The 19,560-nt window shown below is 44.5% G+C and overlaps 1 protein-coding gene across 1 annotated transcript in view; it reads left to right on the top strand.

Annotated features, from left to right (window-relative positions):
- Positions 1-19,560, top strand: part of ZZEF1 (zinc finger ZZ-type and EF-hand domain containing 1) — a 119,899-nt gene that overhangs the window by 82,238 nt on the left and 18,101 nt on the right. Inside the window, exons 35-44 of the mRNA XM_081110635.1 lie at positions 1,087-1,252; positions 1,865-2,127; positions 3,221-3,390; positions 6,514-6,646; positions 8,265-8,404; positions 9,188-9,468; positions 11,618-11,792; positions 12,329-12,461; positions 16,970-17,166; positions 18,885-19,004. Coding sequence (XP_080966761.1) covers positions 1,087-1,252; positions 1,865-2,127; positions 3,221-3,390; positions 6,514-6,646; positions 8,265-8,404; positions 9,188-9,468; positions 11,618-11,792; positions 12,329-12,461; positions 16,970-17,166; positions 18,885-19,004 — 1,778 coding nt within the window. The remainder of the gene's footprint in view (positions 1-1,086; positions 1,253-1,864; positions 2,128-3,220; positions 3,391-6,513; positions 6,647-8,264; positions 8,405-9,187; positions 9,469-11,617; positions 11,793-12,328; positions 12,462-16,969; positions 17,167-18,884; positions 19,005-19,560) is intronic.

Raw genomic sequence — 19,560 nt, 5'->3', positions numbered from 1 at the left:
GTGTGTTCCAGTACACGAGTGTGCATAATGAGTTACAGAGGAGAAGTACAGATTATTCTGGAAACATTGAGAAGGAGCAGTGATCACTGCTGCAGGGAAGGCTTGTGGAGGAGGTTGAATGTGAATTGGTCTTTGAAAAAAGTTAGAACTGGGTGATGTGAAGGAAACATTGGAGAGTGAGTGCATCACCATCCAGAGCAGAAAGTCCAGTGCCAGAGGAGTGAGCATCTGTCCATGCTTAGGTAGACAAGCTCACGTGTCCAGCTGAGTGATGGATTGAGACAGGCGGGGCTCAGATTGTGGGGCCCTGAGATCCTAGGCTAAGGAATTTGAATGAGTCTACAGAGAGCAGGAAGGTTTTTCAAGCAGAATATTAACATGATCAGAGCTATGCTAGAGGAAGGTGGTTCTGTCCATATGAGTTCCCTTAGGAAGTCAATCACAGTGGTGACAAGGGAATTAGTGTCTGGGCTAGGGTTGTGGCAGTGGGAACAGAAGTGGGTCAGGTGTGAGGACCAGTAAGTAGAGTCTATGGCAGTGTTTGGAGACCCACTAGATTTAGAGTAGGAAGGAAACCAGAGCAGTCAGTCAGTCTCTTTTGTGTTTAACATTCTTTCTCACTATGGGGTTATGAAGTCTGTTTTAATCTCTGATTCTGAAATGAAAAGGTAAGAGCAAAAACCAGGTCCCTCCTCAATGATTATTACCAGGAATACACAGTAGATGCCTAATACTTGTCAGAGGAGGGGTCCTGGTAGGTAGCTCATGAATGGGCACGTGGATTTGTTTCTACCAAACAGTGGTCATAATGGAAATTGGTCATTGATTTGATCAGTCTCTGCTGCGCTGGAAAAGGGCGTCAGTCCACGGTACCATTGATAAGACGTTCTGTGCGGAGAATATTGTTCCTCTATATGCGCAGAGCCACTGGGCAGAATGCCTGGTCTCCAGAAGATGCTTGTGGCTCCTAATGTCCTGATCAGTGAATTGGGAACAGCTCTGCTTCTGGGGTTGGTTTAGGTTTGGAAGCAGCCATTCTACAAGCCCTTTGCCCAGTCCACCTCACACTGATATTTTTCTCCTCAGGTGGGGTGAAGCCTGAGGGCCACGGAGATGACCACGAAATGGTCAACATGGAGTTTACCTGTGACCACTGCCAGGGTTTGATCATAGGCCGGAGGATGAATTGCAATGTGTGCGATGACTTTGACCTTTGCTATGGATGCTATGCAGCAAAGAAATATTCCTATGGGTATGTCTCAGATGTCCTCTAACCCTGTAACTTTTTTTCTATGTATTCCTTGGCTATTTTTTATAATTTAAAAACCTCTTATCATAAAAAATTTCAAATATACCTACAAGTAAAGAAACTAGTACTAGTACAATGAATCCCCATAACACCCATTACCCAGATTGAGCAGTTGGGAAGATTTTGCTCTGTGTGCTTAGCTTATTCCTTCCTCTTTTTTTTCTTTGTTAAAGTATTTTCAAGCAAATTACATATCTTAAATCATTTCTTTTCTACATACTTCATATCCATCTCTGAAAATTATGGACATTTCCTTACATTACCAATATGCTGTAACTACCACCTACAAAATTTATCAGTAAGGAGCTCTTACATCTTCTGGTTTTCATATACAGTTTTCTGGGGGTTGTGAAATCCTGAAATGATATGTACAACGTTTGTGTTTATTCATTTTTCTGGGTGAGGACACCTATTTACCTTTAAATTTTTAATAGCCATAGCCTTCGAGGTAATGAATGCTCAGTTGTGACCATGCACGTGCTCCCCTGAGGCTCTGTTCTCCTTTTTGGAGCCTCACAAAAGGGTGTAGGCCTTAAAAATGTCTTTCCTTTGCAGCCATTTGCCTACCCACAGTATCACGGCCCACCCGATGGTGACCATCCGGAGCAGCGACCGGCAGAGGCTCATCCAGCCCTACATCCACAACTATGCCTGGCTGCTCTTTGCCGCCCTGGCTCTCTATAGTGCCCACCTGGCCAGCTCAGAGGAAGTGGATGGTGAGAAGCTGGATCCCCGGGCCCGCAGCTGTGCCATCACCCTGCGGAGCCAGTGCATGAAGCTTGTCGGGGACTGTCTCATGAAGGCTCACCAGGGAAAAGGTGATTGCTCCTCATGCACAGAAACCAAACCAAACCAGCCCTCAGCTGCTTGTGAAGGAAAAGCCCCGCAGCAGTGAGACACTCTGTCCTGTTCAGAGGCTACACAGTCCAGTTTCCCGCAAGCAGTGTCCCCCCTGTGGCAGGACTTTATTTTTAATTCTCAAATGCATTTGAGAGAAACGTTGGTATTAAAGTAGCAGTTTCTCAAACATATGTACATGAAGATGTAAAACAAATTAATAATTAAACGCTTGATGTCTGTGGACGAAGTATTTCGTATTTGGATCTATCAGACTTAACTTTGCCAAAGGAATTTAGCCTTTTTTTAAACCTGGAATGCAAATCTACTCCCACACAACTGTATTCTAAATGAGAGCTATTTATAACTAAAGCAGTTTGACTAATAAAATGTCTAGATGATTTTGACTTTACTGAGGGGAGCAAAGAAGAAAATAACGTGAATATATATATATTTTATTTTATTTTTTAAATATATTTTATTGATTTTTTTTTACAGAGAGGAAGGGAGAGAGATAGAGAGTTAGAAACATCGATGAGAGAGAAACATCGATCAGCTGCCTCCTGCACATCTCCTACTGGGGATGTGCCCGCAACCCAGGTACATGCCCTTGACCGGAATCGAACCTGGGACCTTTCAGTCCGCAGGCTGACGCTCTATCCACTGAGCCAAACCGGTTAGGGCAAATAAAGTCTTTTTTAAAAAGTGGATTTTGAGCCTTCAAATGTCTTCCTAAGTGCCCAGTGACCAACTATGTCTGTTTGCCAGTGGGAATTTAGAAATCTGGTTGTGTGGCGCTACTACATTACTGTTGATGATTTTCTAAATAGACAATCCTATTGTATCTATTGTTAATAAAGCACATGTGTCCCTCACTATCCAAACTTTTGGTGTGTGAAATCAGAGCTGAATAGATTTAGATAGCCAGGGAGGTTTGTATTGAGTACTCCTTGGTTTGGCTTATAGAGAATTCAGTCTTTTATTTCCATTAAGTAGCAAAGTGGTTTATGGCATTTGCAGGAAATCACCCTTTTTATAAAACTTTTAACCATTCTCTCATTTGCTTCCATGCAGGTCTTAAAGCTCTAGCTCTTCTTGGTGTATTGCCAGATGGTAACTCTACTGCAGGAAATCAAGCTCCACCAGCGAGCGTGCCCACCCGAACGGCAGAGGAGCAGCTGGAGAAGGAAGCTGTCCAGGTTGCTGAGGAGCCGTCAGATACAGGCCCTTTTGTGCACTGCAGTGTAAGCAATGATTCTTTACTGCGCAGGTTGAACAGAGAGCCATTCACACGAGGGGCAGAGCAGAGAGGTTAAGAGCACAGACTCGACTCAGATTACCTGGGTGCTGCTCTCTGCTCCATCAGACCTTGGGCACATTACCACAATCTCTTCGCTTCAGTTTTCTCATCTGTAAAACGTGGCGATAATAATACCTATCCTATAAGGCTGTTGTGAGGATTTACATACATTAGGTACATTGAGTTAATGTATGTAAAGTGCTTAAAACACTGTTCAAGTAGTTCCATGTCAGTGCCAACTACTCTTACCTGCCTCCTAGTGGTTTTTATAAGGATTGAATAAGATTATGCACCTAAAAAGATTAGTTCTGGCCCATGATGAACCCATGACCCTTCGGTGCTTGGGCCAGTGCTCTATCCACTGAACCACACTAGCCAGGACAAGCATGTCCTTAATTTTTTATGCAAAAAGATATTTCAGGCTTATCTTAGGCTTTCCCTGCCTAGAGACTGGAATAAGCCTTCTTCTAGGGCCATGGTCGGCAAACGGCGGCTCGTGAGCCACATGCAGTTCTTTGGCCCCTTGAGTGTGGCTCTTCCACAAAATACCATGTGCGGGCGCACGTACAGTGTGATTGAAACTTCGTGGCCCATGCGCAGAAGTCGGTTTTCGGCCTGGGCAAGTCTATTTTGAAGAAGTACTATTGATATTTGGCTCTGTTGACTAATGAGTTTGTCGACCACTGTCTAGGGCAGTGATGGCGAACCTATGACACGCGTGTCAGAGGTGACATGCGAACTCATTTTTTTGGTTGATTTTTCTTTGTTAAATGGCATTTAAATATCTTACCTAATAATAGACAAACATGGTAATTGACCATACCTTTGCTATGCCTCCCATTGGCTAATCAGCACGATATGCAAATTAACTGCCAACAAAGATGGCGGTTAATTTGCATACTAGGTTCCAAGCGGTGGAGCAAAGTCTGACGGCCCGGGGTGGAGCAATGAGGCCACACAGCCCCGGGACTGGCAGAGCAGCGAGGCATCACAGCCCCGGAGCCAGGTGGAGCAGCGAGGCCACAGGGCCCCGGCGCCAGGCGGAGCATAGAGGCCTCACGGCCCTGGGGCCTGCCAAGCAGCGAAGCCTTCATGCAACAGGCCTCTAGTATAAAATAAGTATCAAAAATATAAATCTTTGTTTTACTATGGTTGCAAATAGCAAAAAATTTCTATATGTGACATGGCACCAGAGTGAAGTTAGGGTTTTTCAAAATGCTCACACGCCAAGCTCTAAAGGTTCGCCATCACTGGTCTAGGGCATTATTTTTTTCTCCCTCAATTGTCTCCACCCTTTGGTGTCCAGCCTCTGACACAGTCTCTGAAAAGCTTCAGTTTCCAGCACTTTCCCCATAACAGAACCTACATGTCCCCACTGCGCTGGCCCTAAGGACACGTCCCATTTGGGCCTTGAGTACAAATCACTTGTTTAAACTCCCAGGTGTTTCTAGCCAAGTCCAGGCCAGATTAAGGGTATATTCCCACTCTTCTCCCTCCAGTGACTAGAAATGCTTTTTGTTTTAAACAATCAAGAAAACAACCTCAGCCAGAGGCATCACCCAGGGGATTTTATCTACAAGGGCCTCAGGCCGGTAATGAGACTCGTTTGGGTGCTACTTATGTGCACTGCAGTGGCACTTGGGAGTCCTGTGATAACAGGAAAGAAGACCAAGAGTAAAATGATTAGCCAGAACTTTGGAATTCTGTTGTTTTTATAAAGGTCCACATGGCACAGAAAGTGTGGTTTTACAGGCCTGATTTTCAGAGGGGTATTTTTAACAAGGCAGACGGCTCTCCCAGTCTCACTCCCTTCTTAGGATGATCTTATAATCACTTTTTCTAAGGAGGGGATTCAGGGTATATTGATGTTGTGGTTACTGTATCTAGAGAGAGGATGATAAGCAATGGCCACTGGGAGATGTCAGCATCTTCTCATGGTGTTTGGTGCTGTACAAAACTCCATTTTTGGATTCAAAGCATCCTGGCCTCCCCAGACTTCTTGGCCTTCCCACAGACTTCCTGTATGACCTGCTTTCCATGTTTAACCTGTGTGACAACAGGGAGAAGCACCCTGCAGGCCTAGGGAGTGCAGGTGGTTTTAGGGTGACACGGTGACTCCTGGAGAAATTCAGGCTGAAGGCTGCCTCCCTGCCAAGCTGGGCAGCTCGTCACCAAACTCCTGAGCCCAGAAAACTATCGCAGCTACTCTAAGGGCCCCTTACCAAATCTACTTGCCAAAATGGAATTCTCAAAGGTTGTAAGTCGCCCTGGCTGGTTTGGCTCAGTGGATGATGCGTCGGCCTGCAGACTCAAGGGTCCCAGGTTCAATTCCGGTCAAGGGCATGTGCCTTGGTTTCTGGAATATCCCCAGTAGGCGGCATGTTTCTCTCTCATCGATGTTTCTAATTCTCAATCCCTCTCCCTTTCTCTCTGTAAAAAAATCAATAAAATATATTTTAAAAAAAAAAGTTGTAAGTCAGTGCTCTGTGCTAGAAGGAAACTTACACCTTTGTTTTTTTCTTTTTCCCAAGAGAACTTTCCATACTTGGCTTCTGAAAGCCAAATAGGATGTATTAAAGGTTTTAATAGAGCCACTGCTTATGTGATTACAGTCTCTAACTGAAGGACATTGGGAAGATGTTTGTTGGGATGTGATGGCGTGATTACTATCTTAAAGTATAGACTTATCATTAGAAATGAAGGATATTTTCTAATGGAATTCAGAAGTATTTTAGTGTGTGAAGGCTGATTGGTTAATGACTTAAACATTTTTTTTAATCCTCACCCCAGGATATGTTTTGAGAGAGAGAACATAGATGTGAGAGAAATAGCAATTGGATGCCTCCCATTAGCACCCCGACCAGGCATCAAACCCGAATCCTAGATATGTGCCCTGACTGGGACTCACACCCACAATCTCTTGGTGCACAGGATGATGCTCCAACCAACTGAGCCGCCTAGCCAGGGTTGATTAGTTAATGATTTTAAAAGTTGTATTGTAATATTAATGAGTAAACTTTCATAGTAAGAAACCTTAATTCTTTTACACTCACCATTTTGATTTTAGGGAGACAATGGTGTTCATAAGGAAGGAATACCTTTGGATCGCAAGCAGAGAAATAAGGCAGATGAAAGTGGGTCATGCCAGACTCAAATTTCAGACTCTCCTGCTGATGCTACCACACCCACAGGACTTTCAGGTAAAGATTATTTGACCATTCTCTTGAGCTCTTTCATCTTAAAATACACACATACTCGTCCCTGAGCTATTGGTTGCACAAGTTAAAATTGGCCAGCAAATCAAGGTGCATGATTTCTTAGTTCTGTATCAGATGATACTGATAATACTTCATAAGTCACCTTGCCTCCCTAGCCGGTTTGGCTCAGAGTATCCGTCTGTGGACTGCAAGGTCCCAGGTCCGATTCCAGTCAAGGACATGTGCCTTGGTTGCAGGCTTAATCCCAGCCCTGATTGGGGCATGTGCAGGAGGCAACCAATCAATGTGTCTCTCTTACCTCGATGTTTCTCTCTCTTTCTTTCCCCCTCCCTCCACTCTCTAAAAATCAATGGAAAAATATCCTCGAGTGAGGATTAACAACAACAACAAATTAAAATAAAAGTCATTTTCCTTCACTTTGCCTGCTTTCCTACCTTGTTTATTCCTAATTTACTGAGTGCCTTCTATGTGCCATGTACTGTGCTAGACCCTGGGGATGAAACAAAGACCAAGCCAGACAGACAGACACAAAACTTCTGCCTTTGTGGAGCTTAGACTGGGAGGGTTTAAGGCAAAGGTGCAGGTAACTGTAATTTGAGATGGAATGGGATTCTGGTCAGCAAAGAGGGGTAACACCTCTGCTCACCAGGTGGTTGAACGTTGACCTACGAACCCGGAAGTCATGGTTCATTTCCCAGCCAGGACATATGTCTGGGTTGTGGGCTCGATCCCCAGTGTGGGGCATGCAGGGGGTAGCTTGTCAATGATTCTGTCTCTTCATTGATATTTCTATCTTTCTATTCCAATGGCATGGTATGTTAAAAGGCAGTTAAACACTGTGAGCACAAAAGAGCAGGGCCAGGGGAATATGGGTTACAGAAAGGATGGGAAAGAGAAGGGTGGGTGGGCTCTACATGTAATATGGCGATTAGGGTAGGCCTCCTTGACCAAGACATACATGTTCAAAAATAAGTTTTTAAAGTCCCAGCTTTGGCCCTGGCTAGTGTGCTCAATGGTTAGAACATTGGCCTATGCACTAAAGGGTTGTGGGTTTGATTCCTGGTCAAGGGCATGTACTTGGGTTGCTGGTTTTCTCTCTGCCCCCAGTCCGGGCGTGTGCGGGTTCACTCTCCACCCCCAGTCAGGGCATCTCTCTCACCACATTGATGTTTTTCTCTCACTCTCCTCATCCCTCCCTCCCTCCCACTCTCTCTGAAAAGCAATGGAGCCCTAGCTGGTTTGGCTCAGTGGATAGAGCATTGGCCTGTGGACTGAAGAGTCCTCGGTTCAATTCCAGTCAAGGGCACATGCCCAGGTTGCAGGCTTGGACCCCAGTAGGGGGTGTGCAGGAGGCAGCCGGTCAGTGGTTCTCCCTCTCCCTTCCTCTCAGGGGGAAAAAAAGGCAATGGAAAACAATATCCTTGGAGGATTATAAATAGATAGATAGATGATAGATAGATAGATAGATAGATAGATAGATAGATAAATCAAGTCCCAGCTTTGTTCTGTAGCAGCACAGGCACAATGCAATGGTTTACTTGCCTCTTTGTACATGCATAGAAGCTGACAAAATCTGAAAGTTTGGTATTTTACAACTCAGATGCTGACAATTTAGAAGCATCATCCCAGAAGCCAGTTGAGGAAAAGGCGGTTACTCCAAGCCCCGAGCAGGTGTTTGCTGAGTGTTCCCAGAAGAGGATTTTGGGGTTATTAGCAGCCATGCTACCTCCCATAAAGTTGGTAAGAGACAAATGGCATTTTCTTTTTAAAAGAGCAGTGGAATTATGCATAGAATAAGTGTTTTGTAAGCCATATACTAAAACCAACTCTTATTAGCAGTCATCTATGTGTTCCTGAGGGTAGAGTTATAAATTAAAGTAGGATTATAAGAATGATACCTGAGAATGTATTTTATAATTGATTGAACGTAAGCCATTTATGAAAGATACTAGAGGCCCAGTGCATAAAAATTCATGCCCTGGAGGGGTGTCCCTCAGTCCGGCCTGCCCCCTCACAGTCCAGGAGCCCTCAGGGGCGGGAGGCGACCCGGCGTTCAGGGGAAGGCGATGCCCCATCACACCTCTGCTGCTGCCACTGCCGGCAGCACAAGCCTCGGCCTGCCCTGATTACCTGAGCCTTGGGCAGCCCTGGGCGGCTGGGCAGCCACCATCCAAGGCTTGCCTGCACCCTGGGCTGGCCCTGGCAGGCTGGGGGTCTGAGGGGACTGAGGGACTCCGGAGGCAGACACGCAGAGTGCCTGCTGCCCCAGTGGGGCTGAGCGGACTGGGCGCTGCCATCTTGTGGCTGTGGCAGTCAATTAGCATATTCCCTCCTTATTGGCTGTGGGCGCCGCCATCTTTGCGATGGCGTGGGGGTCAATTAGCATATCTCGTCTTTATTAGATAGGATTGTGTAATTCCTTTGACACTAGGATAGTTGTAAATAAAACATGAAGGGAATGGAGTCTTTAGTTGGTGATTTTATGTGGATTTTATATTGAACAGATTTTTCTCCCTCTCTTAGCAGGATCCCACAGTCCCCCTGATAGACCTGGAGCACGTCCTCCCACTCATGTTTCAGGTTGTCATCTCAAATGCAGGCCACCTGAATGAGACCTACCACCTCACGTTGGGTCTTCTTGGCCAGTTAATAATCCGCCTTTTGCCATCAGAGGTAGATGCCGCAGTGATCAAGGTCCTCTCAGCCAAACACAACCTGTTTGCTGCAGGGGACAATTCCATTATGCCAGATGGCTGGAAGACCACCCACCTACTCTTTAGCCTGGGAGCTGTGTGTCTGGACAGGTAGCCACCCTCACTCTAATCCACCTTGGTGTTCATTTCTTTAAGTCAGTGGTCTGGCTGTTGATTAATATCAGTGTGCTTCAGTGCTATTGTCCAGGAATCTTTTGTGGGAGTAGAATTACTTTTATTAGCAACTAGAAGCCCGGTGCACAAAATTTGTGCACTGGAGGGGGCGGGTTGTCCCTCAGCCCAGCCTGCACCCTCTCTAATCTGGGACCCCTCAAGGGGTGTCCGACTGCTGGTTTAGGCCCGATCCCTCTCACAATCTGGGATTGCTGGCTCCCAACTGCTCACCTGCTTGATTGTCCCTAACTGCTTCTGCCTGCCAGCCTGATCAACGCCTAACTGCTCCGCTGCCGGCCCGATCGCCCCCAACTGCTCTCTCCTGCCAGCCTGGTTGCCCCCAACTGCCATCCCCTGCCGGCCCAATCGCCCCCAACTGCCCTCCCCTGCCGGCCCGGTTGCCCCCAACTGCCCTCCCCTGCTGGCCCAGTCACCCCTAACTGCCCTCCCCTGCCAGCCTGGTCACCCCGAATTGTCCTCCCCTGAAGCCTGCCCCCCCCAACCTGCCCTCCCCTATAAGGCTGGCCCCCCCCAACTGTCCTCCCCTGCCGGCCCAATTGCCCCCAACTGCCCTCCCCGGCCAGCCCATTCCCCCCCACTGCCCTCCCCTGCAGACCTGGCCTCTCCCAACTGCCCTCCCCTGCTGGCCTGATCACCCACAACTGCCCCCCCTTCCGGCCATCTTGTGGCTGCAGCCGCCGCCGTCTTTGAGGGCAGAGCAATTAGCATATTCCCTCCTTATTGGCTGTGGGTGCCGCCATCTTTGCATGGCGTGAGGGTCAATTAGCATATTCCCTCTTTATTAGATAGGATGTTGTCAACAGACATTAAATTATGCTAAAAACCCACATTAAAACAGCTGTTCAGTCTGGGCACGCTGATTCAACTCCCTGGTTGGTTTGTTTCTCCTAAGAGCAGTAAGTATAGGCTTTGAGGCTGATGAAAATAGATCTGTTTTCATTATAAATGTAACAATCACAATACCAAATTTGTAAGACAGAAATGAAGACTAAAAATCATCCTCGCTCACACCATATTAAGGGTGCTGGGGTTTTTTGTTTTGTTTTGTTTTAATATATTTTTATTGATTTCAGAAAGAGGAAGGGAGAGGGAGAGAGAGATAGAAACATCAATGATGAGAAAGAATCATTGATCTGCTGTCCCTGCATGCCCCAATCTGGGGATCAAGCCTGCAACCCAGACATGTGCCCTGATTGGGAATCAAACCTAGTTCATAGGTCGGTGCTCAACTATTGAGCCATGCCAGCCAGTGTGGCTTGGTGCTTGAGTATCGACCCATGAACCTAGAGGTCGCCAGTTCCATTCCGTCAGGACACATGCCCGAGTTGCTGACTCGATCCCTGGTAGGGGGCATGCAGGAGGCATCAATCAATCTTTCTCTTTCATTGATATTTCTCTCTACTCCTCTCCCTTCCTCTCTCTAAAATCAATGAAGATATACAAAAAAAACCCTAGATTTAAAATATAGATATATGTGTGTGTATATATATATATATGCACACTTCTTTCCAACAACAACAAAAAGAAATAAAAATAAACAACAAAATATATATATAAATTTCCTTTCAAGCTTTTTTTCTATCATGAATATGCACAAGCACACAGATGTGTATAAGTTTTTATAGAGACTGAAAAAAACATAGCTGTAGACAATATGTAAGTAGCAGATCTTGATCCCCCCTCCCCCCTCCACTTACCATTATATGAAAAGCAGCATTCTGGTAGTTTTTAAATTAACTAATGAGCCCTAGCCAGTTTGGCTCAGTGGATAGAGCATCGACCTATGGACTAAAAGGTCCCAGGTTCGATTCTGGTCAAGAGCACATGCCCAGGTTGCGGGCTCAATCCCCAGTGGGGAGTGTGCAGGAGGCAGCTAACCAATGATTCTCTCTCATCATTGATGTTTCTGTCTCTCCCTCTTCCTTCCTCTCTGAAATAATTAAAAATATATTAAAAAACACTAATGAGTGGTTCTTTGGTATGCTTCTGGGTCTGCTTTGGAGTGTAGCAAACTTTGCTGAGTTTAATTTGGAGCTTGTGCACTCATGGAGCTCTTGCCTTCCAGCCGGGTGGGTTTGGACTGGGCGTGCTCCATGGCAGAGATCCTGCGGTCACTCAACAGTGCCCCATTGTGGCGCGACGTCATTGCCACCTTCACAGACCACTGCATCAAGCAGCTGCCTTTCCAGCTGAAGCACACCAACATCTTCAGCCTGCTGGTGCTGGTCGGCTTTCCCCAGGTATATCCCTCTGAAGGCCTGTCCACCTTTTTCTGTCTTCAGCACACACATCAAAGTCTCTATAGCCTATATCTTTGGAATTTTTCCCCCTGTTGTATAATCGCCTTTATGTAATATTGATATATTTTTAAGATTATGGGATGATTTGTTTAACTTGCATTTTCAACGATTTAGTCATTTGATTCATTTTGCTAGCCTGTAGTTGGCTTTGAATAATAGTAAATATAATACAGTAAATTACAAAGCACTTCAAAGTACTATTGTTTTTCACTTTGGCATTCATTTTGATCTCATTTCTAATCTTCATATCTCTCAACTGGTTGGGACAAAGAGGACTGTGAAATCATGGCTTCTTCATCCAGCAAGCACTTAAACCAGTTCTGTGCCAGGCCTGTGTCAGGCTCTGGACTTGGAGATGGGAAGAACCCCATCCTTGAATGCTTCTTGAAGTCAGGACACAGCAAAAGGGACTGGACTTTTTCCTGTTTCTTTGTGCTATTGATTTGCTTTTTCTGTCTCTCTCTTTCATGTTCTAGGTTCTCTGTGTGGGGACTCGCTGTGTTTATATGGATAATGCCAATGAGCCACATAATGTGATCATCTTGAAGCACTTTACTGAGAAAAATAGGGCTGTGATTGTTGACGTCAAAACCCGGAAAAGGAAAACAGGTCCTAATCATAATTATTTCTTCTAAAAATGGAAGAAAGTTGTATAATCTCTGCATATATGTTTTATGGTCAAATTGAAACAAGGTTCCATGTGCACTTGAAGAAAATATATATACTTGTGTTGTTGGTAGAGTGTCCTTCTGATAGTATTTAGGTCAAGTCAGTTGATAGTGTTGTTTAAGTCTTCTATGTTCTTACTGATTTTCTATCCTTACAGTTACTAAGATAGAAATGCACTGAAGTTTCCAACTGTAATTATGTGTATGTCTATTTCTCATTTCATTCTGGAATGTCCCTTTTTATCTCTGATAATATCCTTGTTCTGGCTATCTACTTTAATATTTATGTGGCCTCTCTAGTTTTTTTTTTTTATTACTAACATTTGCATGGCATATCTTTTTCCATCCTTTCACTTTAATCTACCTGTACCTACATTTAAAGTGGATTTCTTATAGATAGCACATAGTATAGTCTTCATTTTTAATCCAATCTGACAATCCTTGCCTTTTAATTGAGATGTTTAGACCCTTTACATTTGAAAACAGTTATCAAGATAGTTGCATTTAACTCTATTCTCTTCCTGATTTTTAAAATTATTTGTCTTGTCTATTCTTTGTGCCTTTTTTTTTTTTCTCATCCTCTGCCTTTTGGATTGAGTTTTTTAATTTCATTTTATCCCTACTATTGGCTTGTAAACTATAATTATTTATTTATTTATTTTAGTGATTGCTCTTGGGCCATGGTCGGCAAACTGCGGCTCACGAGCCACATGCAGTTCTTTGGCCCCTTGAGTGTGGCTCTTCCTAAGCCTTAGGCGTACCCTAATTAAGTTAATAACAATGTACCTACCTATATAGTTTAAGTTTAAAGAATTTGGCTCTCAAAAGAAATTTCAATCATTGTACTGTTGATATTTGGCTCTGTTGACTAATGAGTTTGCCAACCACTGCTCTAGGGTTTACAATAATTTACCTTCAAATAATTTTTTCGTGGTTGAGATACGGTTTATAATATTCACCCTTAACTCATCATAGTCTGCCTTCAGATAATAAATATTATATGACTTCACGTATAGTGAAGACACACAGATTTTATATTTTTATCCCCCATCCTTTGTGCTACTATTATCACAAATTTTACTTCTATGTGACATAAACATACCAATACATTATTTTTGTTTTAAAAAGTCAGACACTTTAAAAGACATTTAAAAATGAGAAAACAATGTTTTTCATGTTTAGCCATATGTTTACCATTCCTGGTGCCCTTCATTCCTTTGTGTAGGTTCCGATTTCCACCTGGTATTTTTTCTTTAGCCTGGTAAACTTCCCTTAACGTTTCTTGTAGTGAAAGTCTGCTGCTACAGAGTCTTTGTTTTGGTTTGTCTACCAAGTCAAAGGAATATTTATTTTGACTTTATATTTGAGAGATAATTTTATTGAGCAAAATATGCTCGCTGAGAGGTTTTTTGTGAATATTTTAAAGATATTGATCCATTTTCTTTGGGCTTGCATAGTTTCTGCCACAAAGTTTTCTGTCATTCTCTGTTATTCTTCATAGTGTGCCGTGTGTGTGTGTGTGTGTGTGTGTGTGTGTGTGTGTGTGTGTCTGCCTCCGTTCTGACTTTATTAGTAGTTTTGGTTTTATAATACGTGGTAGGGTAAGTGTTCCCCGGCCAGACAGAATATTCATTCTCATAAAACATTCAGGTAAAGAAGACACAAATTATTTGTATACTCTGGTTAAACAGTCCAATGTTCATAATCCCATCAGCCCTTTCTTTGGTAGAACCTTTATGTTCTCTCAATCTAATTGTAGCCCATGGCCAGGGCTTCACCAGTGGATTTTGGTACGACAGTTTGTGGGGTTCCCATGCCAAGGAGTCCAGAAACTTCTCTTCTTCACATTCTGGCCATTTTATCCACTCTAGTGCAAAGACTTTGGGTCCCCAGTTATGGGTTCAGTCGAGGGACCCTGGTCCTTTTGTCAGCTTTCATCTTGATTCCTCTCCCAAACCATTACTTGAAGCAATTGCAGGTCAGATTTCTCATTATAATCTTTGAATCTTCATTTTCAAAATGTCTCCAAACCAGGATAAGTAAAGCAGACTTGTTTGGGGTTCTTGTGTGGGGTCCTTTTGGCCTGCACCACCTTGTGTAGTACTGTGTTAAAATCTTTGCTTGAACCCCATCAGTGCCCATTTTATTCATATCTAACCATCAAGGGTGTAGGTGTTATGCACTGGGCCAGGGCTGCTGTGGTTGGGGTCGAAGCATTGGGTTCAGTGGCATGGATTCTGGGCAGCTCCATCAGCTGAAATTAACATAGGCAAAGACCGAGGGAGTTCTTAGTGACAAAAGCTTTGGGTGTCCCTGATAGCCACGAGGGCTGCTTGAGTTCTTGGTGGTGAAAGCTGCTGGGGTCTTCTGCTCTCCTTTTCCTCCAAAGGAAGAGATCACAGCTGAGGGGATCCCTTTTGGTGGCAAGTTATTGCTATAATGTGTCTTTTTTCTCTGATTGCTTTTAACATTTTTCTCTTAATCACTGGTTTTTAGCATTTAAAAAAGTATTTTTATTGATTTCAGGGAGAGGGAGAGAGTGATAGAAACATCAATGATGAGAGAGAATAATTGATCAGCTGCCTCCTGCACACCCCCTACTGGGGGTTGAGTTCGAAACCCGGGCATGTGCCCTGACTGGATCAAACCATGACCTCTTGGTTCATAGATCGATGCTCAACCACCAGCCCATACCAGCTGGTGGTTTTTAGCACTTTGATTACATTGTACCCTGGCATGATTTTCTTTGTTTCTTCAGCTTGGGGATTTATTGAACTTCTAGCTTTGTGAATTTATAGTTTTCATCAAATTTGGAAACATTTTAATCATTATATCTTCAAATAGTTTTTTGCCCCCCACTAGGACACTTCCACTCTCACTTGTGGGAAGACAGAATATTCCCAGCTCTCCCTGAGTTCCAAGAACTGTTTTGCCTATTGTTTTTTGGTAGACTTTTTTAAAAACTAAGTTGTTTCCTATATGGATAATTTCCTTTCACATTTGTGAGGTCAGTACTCAGCCAAAGACTCCTGAGGGACTCACTCTCTCTTTCTCCCTCTCTCTCCCTCCCACCTCCCTCCCTCTCTCTCCCTCCCGCCTCCCTCCCTCTCTCCCCCTTTCTTCCTCCCTTTTCCTCTTTCTCTCCATCTCTCTTCTCTGTGATATACTGCCCCATAAATTCTAGCTGCCTTGATTTCCTTGAATACTGACCTCTATCTCCTCAATTCATTGACTGCTGGACTCTGCTTGGATTTTCACTCCTTGCTCCGCAGCCTGGAAATTTATCTTTAGAGGCCTGGTGCATGAAATTCATGCACAGGTATGGTCCCTAGGCCTGGCTGGCAATCGAAGTGCGAGTGTCTGGCATGGAAGGGCAGGTCCCAGCTGACCTCTGGGCTCTGGGCAGCACCTGGGTCCCCAGGCCCCTGTGCACCTCCTTCCACGTGAGTCATGGTGCCCAAGTCCCCATGCGGAGTTGCGGTGATCGTGGTCAGACGCTGTGGGCCTGGGTGCAGCCTGGGCCTCTGGGCCGCCCAGCAGTGCCGCACAGAAGCTGGGTGGGCAACATACTCTCTCCCGGCCCGCCTTGCAGACCAGCTCCTATACGAATCCACAGGGAGCCTGACCAGCCCCTGTGGTCCCAGTGGCTCACCCAGAAGAGGCCACGTGGGTACGGGGCAGGCGCCTGAGCAGGAGGGCTTCCCAGGTGCACAAGCCCTGGCGTCCCAGGGGAGTGTAGCAGGGGGAGTGAGAGTGAGCTTGGTGAACACCCCACATTCTCACTGCACCTCCATCCCGTCACCCTCGCCCCCAGGTAGCCAGCGAGAGGTCGCAGCACTTCACCCATGCCTGCTGTGTTCCACACCGCGCCCTGGTACTAAACGCATGTCACAGCTGACTCCCGGTCTCCCAGTCAAAAGACCACCCGAGGGGGCCAATTTGCATATTAGGCTTTTATTATATAGGATAGCCAGACCTTTTGGAGGGCTCACCTGGTTTTTGTCCCTTCTCTCAGGGATCATAGTCTTGTACTGCCTGTTGTCTGATGTCTGCAAACCATTGTTTCATATATTTTCAGTGTTCTGGTTGTTGAAGGTAGAAGAATAAATCCGATCCCTTAGTCTTGCTTGGCAGTGGAAGTCTCTTGTGTACTATATTTAAGAACAACGTTTAACAACCTTTGTCTTCTTCTGGAGGGAACTTGTTTGTGCACAGTAGTAGGAATATTAATTTCCTCTTTCAGTTGCTTGGTGAATAGGTAGCCCAGTACCATTTTTGTGCTACCCTGCAAGCTGGCCTTAAATATAACAGCTAAGTTTGAAACCAGGAGATTTTGGGGGCTTGCATTTATTGCTTCCATAAGGCACATTACTGGGGAAGAAACTTAGCTGCAGGAGGCATTAACTGTACTTTCGATGCCTTCTTTTCCTGCCTGACATCACCCTTCAGTGAAGGACTACCAGCTGGTCCAGAAAGGAGGACAGGAATGCAGTGACTCTCAGGTCCAATTGAGCCAATATTCCCAGCACTTTGCCTTTATCGCCAGTCACCTTCTGCAAACCAGCATGGACAGCCATTGTCCTGAGGCAGTGGAAGCAACTTGGGTCCTGTCCCTGGCCCTCAAAGGATTATATAAAACACTAAAGGTAATGGTGAGCTTCTTCCATTTGCTACTGATTCTGGCTGTGATTTAACATCTGCAGGGCATTAACTAGGAAGAAATGCCATCTGGTTTCAATGGAGGCTTAACTATAGGATTTTGATTACTTTTAAAAATGGTTGGGGTCTTGCACAAGGCTAGCTTTAAAGCAGAAACAGAGTTTTCCTGATAGTTGGTTTTCTGTAGTTGTTCAGTACTGTTTTATGGGACCACTGTCTAATGGGCACAGAACCTTGGAAGATGAGAAGAAAAATGGACTGAATGTCTTCCCTCTGAACCATAGCTTCTTCTGGTTCATCATAGGATAAGAAGAAGGGAAGAATAAAGGGGCAAGCATCCCATGGCATCTTTGAGCAATAGGTTTGTCAGTTGGGGTGGGAGGAGGCAGACAAGTTAAAGAGCTGGGCTGTAGTTGGTGTGGAGATGAGAAGCCTTGACTTATGGGGAACATGGTTCTTCTGCTCTCTGATGGGCATGGATGAGAAGGAAGGGGTCAGTTTAGGATGAACTTCCCAACAGAACTAGCCATGAAACAAGGATTTCATTTAAAAAGTTTGTTCCTTGACTTTGACAGCACTGGCGAGGAAGCCATGGAAAGACTCCAGCACCACAGGGAGACTGGATTAGAGAGCATTTCAGCTCTGTCCCAGCCCTGAGAATTTGTAGTTTTAGGATTGACACTATGCAAATACTACTTATTGATATCATGGCATTTATCACAATCTGCTATGGTTTTAGTTGTTTGCATTATAGTAGGTGAGAGAATATAATAAACTCCCTGAGGGCAGAGACCATTTCTGTTTTTGAATCCTTCATTCAGTGCCAGATAGAACTGAGTTGTAGTTTTGAACTAGAAAGAAGGTCCTTGATCTCATGGAGCTTATAGTCTAAACTGCAAGAGAGACAACACAGAGCCTGCAAGGAAAACTGTCATGAGTCAGAAAAAGCCTTTTTGAGAAGATGAAATTTAAGGTGACAGATAAGAATATGGGTAGGGTGTTGCATGATGGGAGAGTAGCAAACTCCAGGAACAGGCATGTTTGTCAGGAAGCAGAAAGAACACCTCCAGGGATTCAGGATAGTATAGAAGAGGCAGATGAGACCACAGAAGCAGGTAGGGATCCTATAGGTCAGTGATGGCGAACCTTTTGAGCTCGGCGTGTCAGCATTTTGAAAAACCCTCACTTAACTCTGGTGCCGTGTCACATATAGAAATTTTTTGATATTTGCAACCATAGTAAAACAAAGATTTATATTTTTGATATTTATTTTATATATTTAAATGCCATTTAACAAAAAAAAATCAACCAAAAAAATGAGTTTGCATGTCACCCCTGACACACGTGTCATAGGTTCGCCATCACTGCTATAGGTCCTTGTCAACTCTTTAGTTTAAAGAGCAGTGGGAAGCTTTTGGAAGGTAGCAAGCAGGAGAGGGACAAAAAAACTTCTGTTGTTAGCACAGGACTTAGCACACAGGATGTATTAAGCTTCAGAATATTTGTTGAATGAATGAATTGGAGAGTGAATGAACAGACATAGGTTATGGCTAAGGTTCAGAGTTCATTCTTCCTTCTGATTCCTCACTTAAGAGTAACCTTGGGCCACTAGCTGAGACTGGGTTCTGAAGGCTTGCTTCTGCCTAGTGATCCTTAGCGTCTTCTTTCTGAGGCAGTTGCAAATCATTCTTTTTCTGTTTGGCAGGCTCATGATTTTGAAGAGACCCATGCTACCTTCCTTCAGACTGATTTGCTGAAGCTACTGGTGAAAAAGTGCAGCAAAGGGACTGGTTTCAGTAAAACGTGGCTCCTCCGGGACCTGGAAGTAAGGGATGAGGGTGGCTCCTCCTGCTGCCAACTGTGCAGATTTCCTGGCCTGAGAGTTAGAGTCATCAGTTACAGCTGGTTCTTCCCAGTGCACACTCACTGTGCATTTGTTAACTGTGTCTTGTATTGTCTTCCCTTTTTAAATAGGGATATGACACCTGTCCTCCCCTGTCAGGGAAAATGAATTTGATGTTTGTTTAAAGAACATTGGAAGAGAAGTATTTTATATGGAAATATTATCTCATGATAATAAAGTGTTCCCTTGATTATTATTTCCCTTTAAAGTTCCTTTGAGCTAAGATGAGTTTCTAAATTTGTCCTCACTTTTGTTTATTTTTTGTAGGATGTTAGTTGATATTCTCATTTTATTACTATTCCCCATAGGCATTAGGTTGTTCTTAATAGAATTTTTATAGTTCCCTGTGGAGTTTCTGTACCAAGTGTCAGCTTCAGGTCCAGGAAAGGCCGCTGCTATGTGAGAGGTGGTCAGTACCCTTGCTTGGCCCACAGAGGCCTGAACTTGAAGAAACAGCTCGTAGTTGCCACTGTGCTGG

Source organism: Myotis nattereri (genome assembly GCF_964212035.1).
Source record: "Myotis nattereri genome assembly, chromosome: 16".
Lineage (NCBI taxonomy): Eukaryota > Metazoa > Chordata > Mammalia > Chiroptera > Vespertilionidae > Myotis > Myotis nattereri.
The sequence above is the reverse complement of the archived record's forward strand: the minus strand, read 5'-3'. Positions and strand labels throughout refer to the sequence as shown.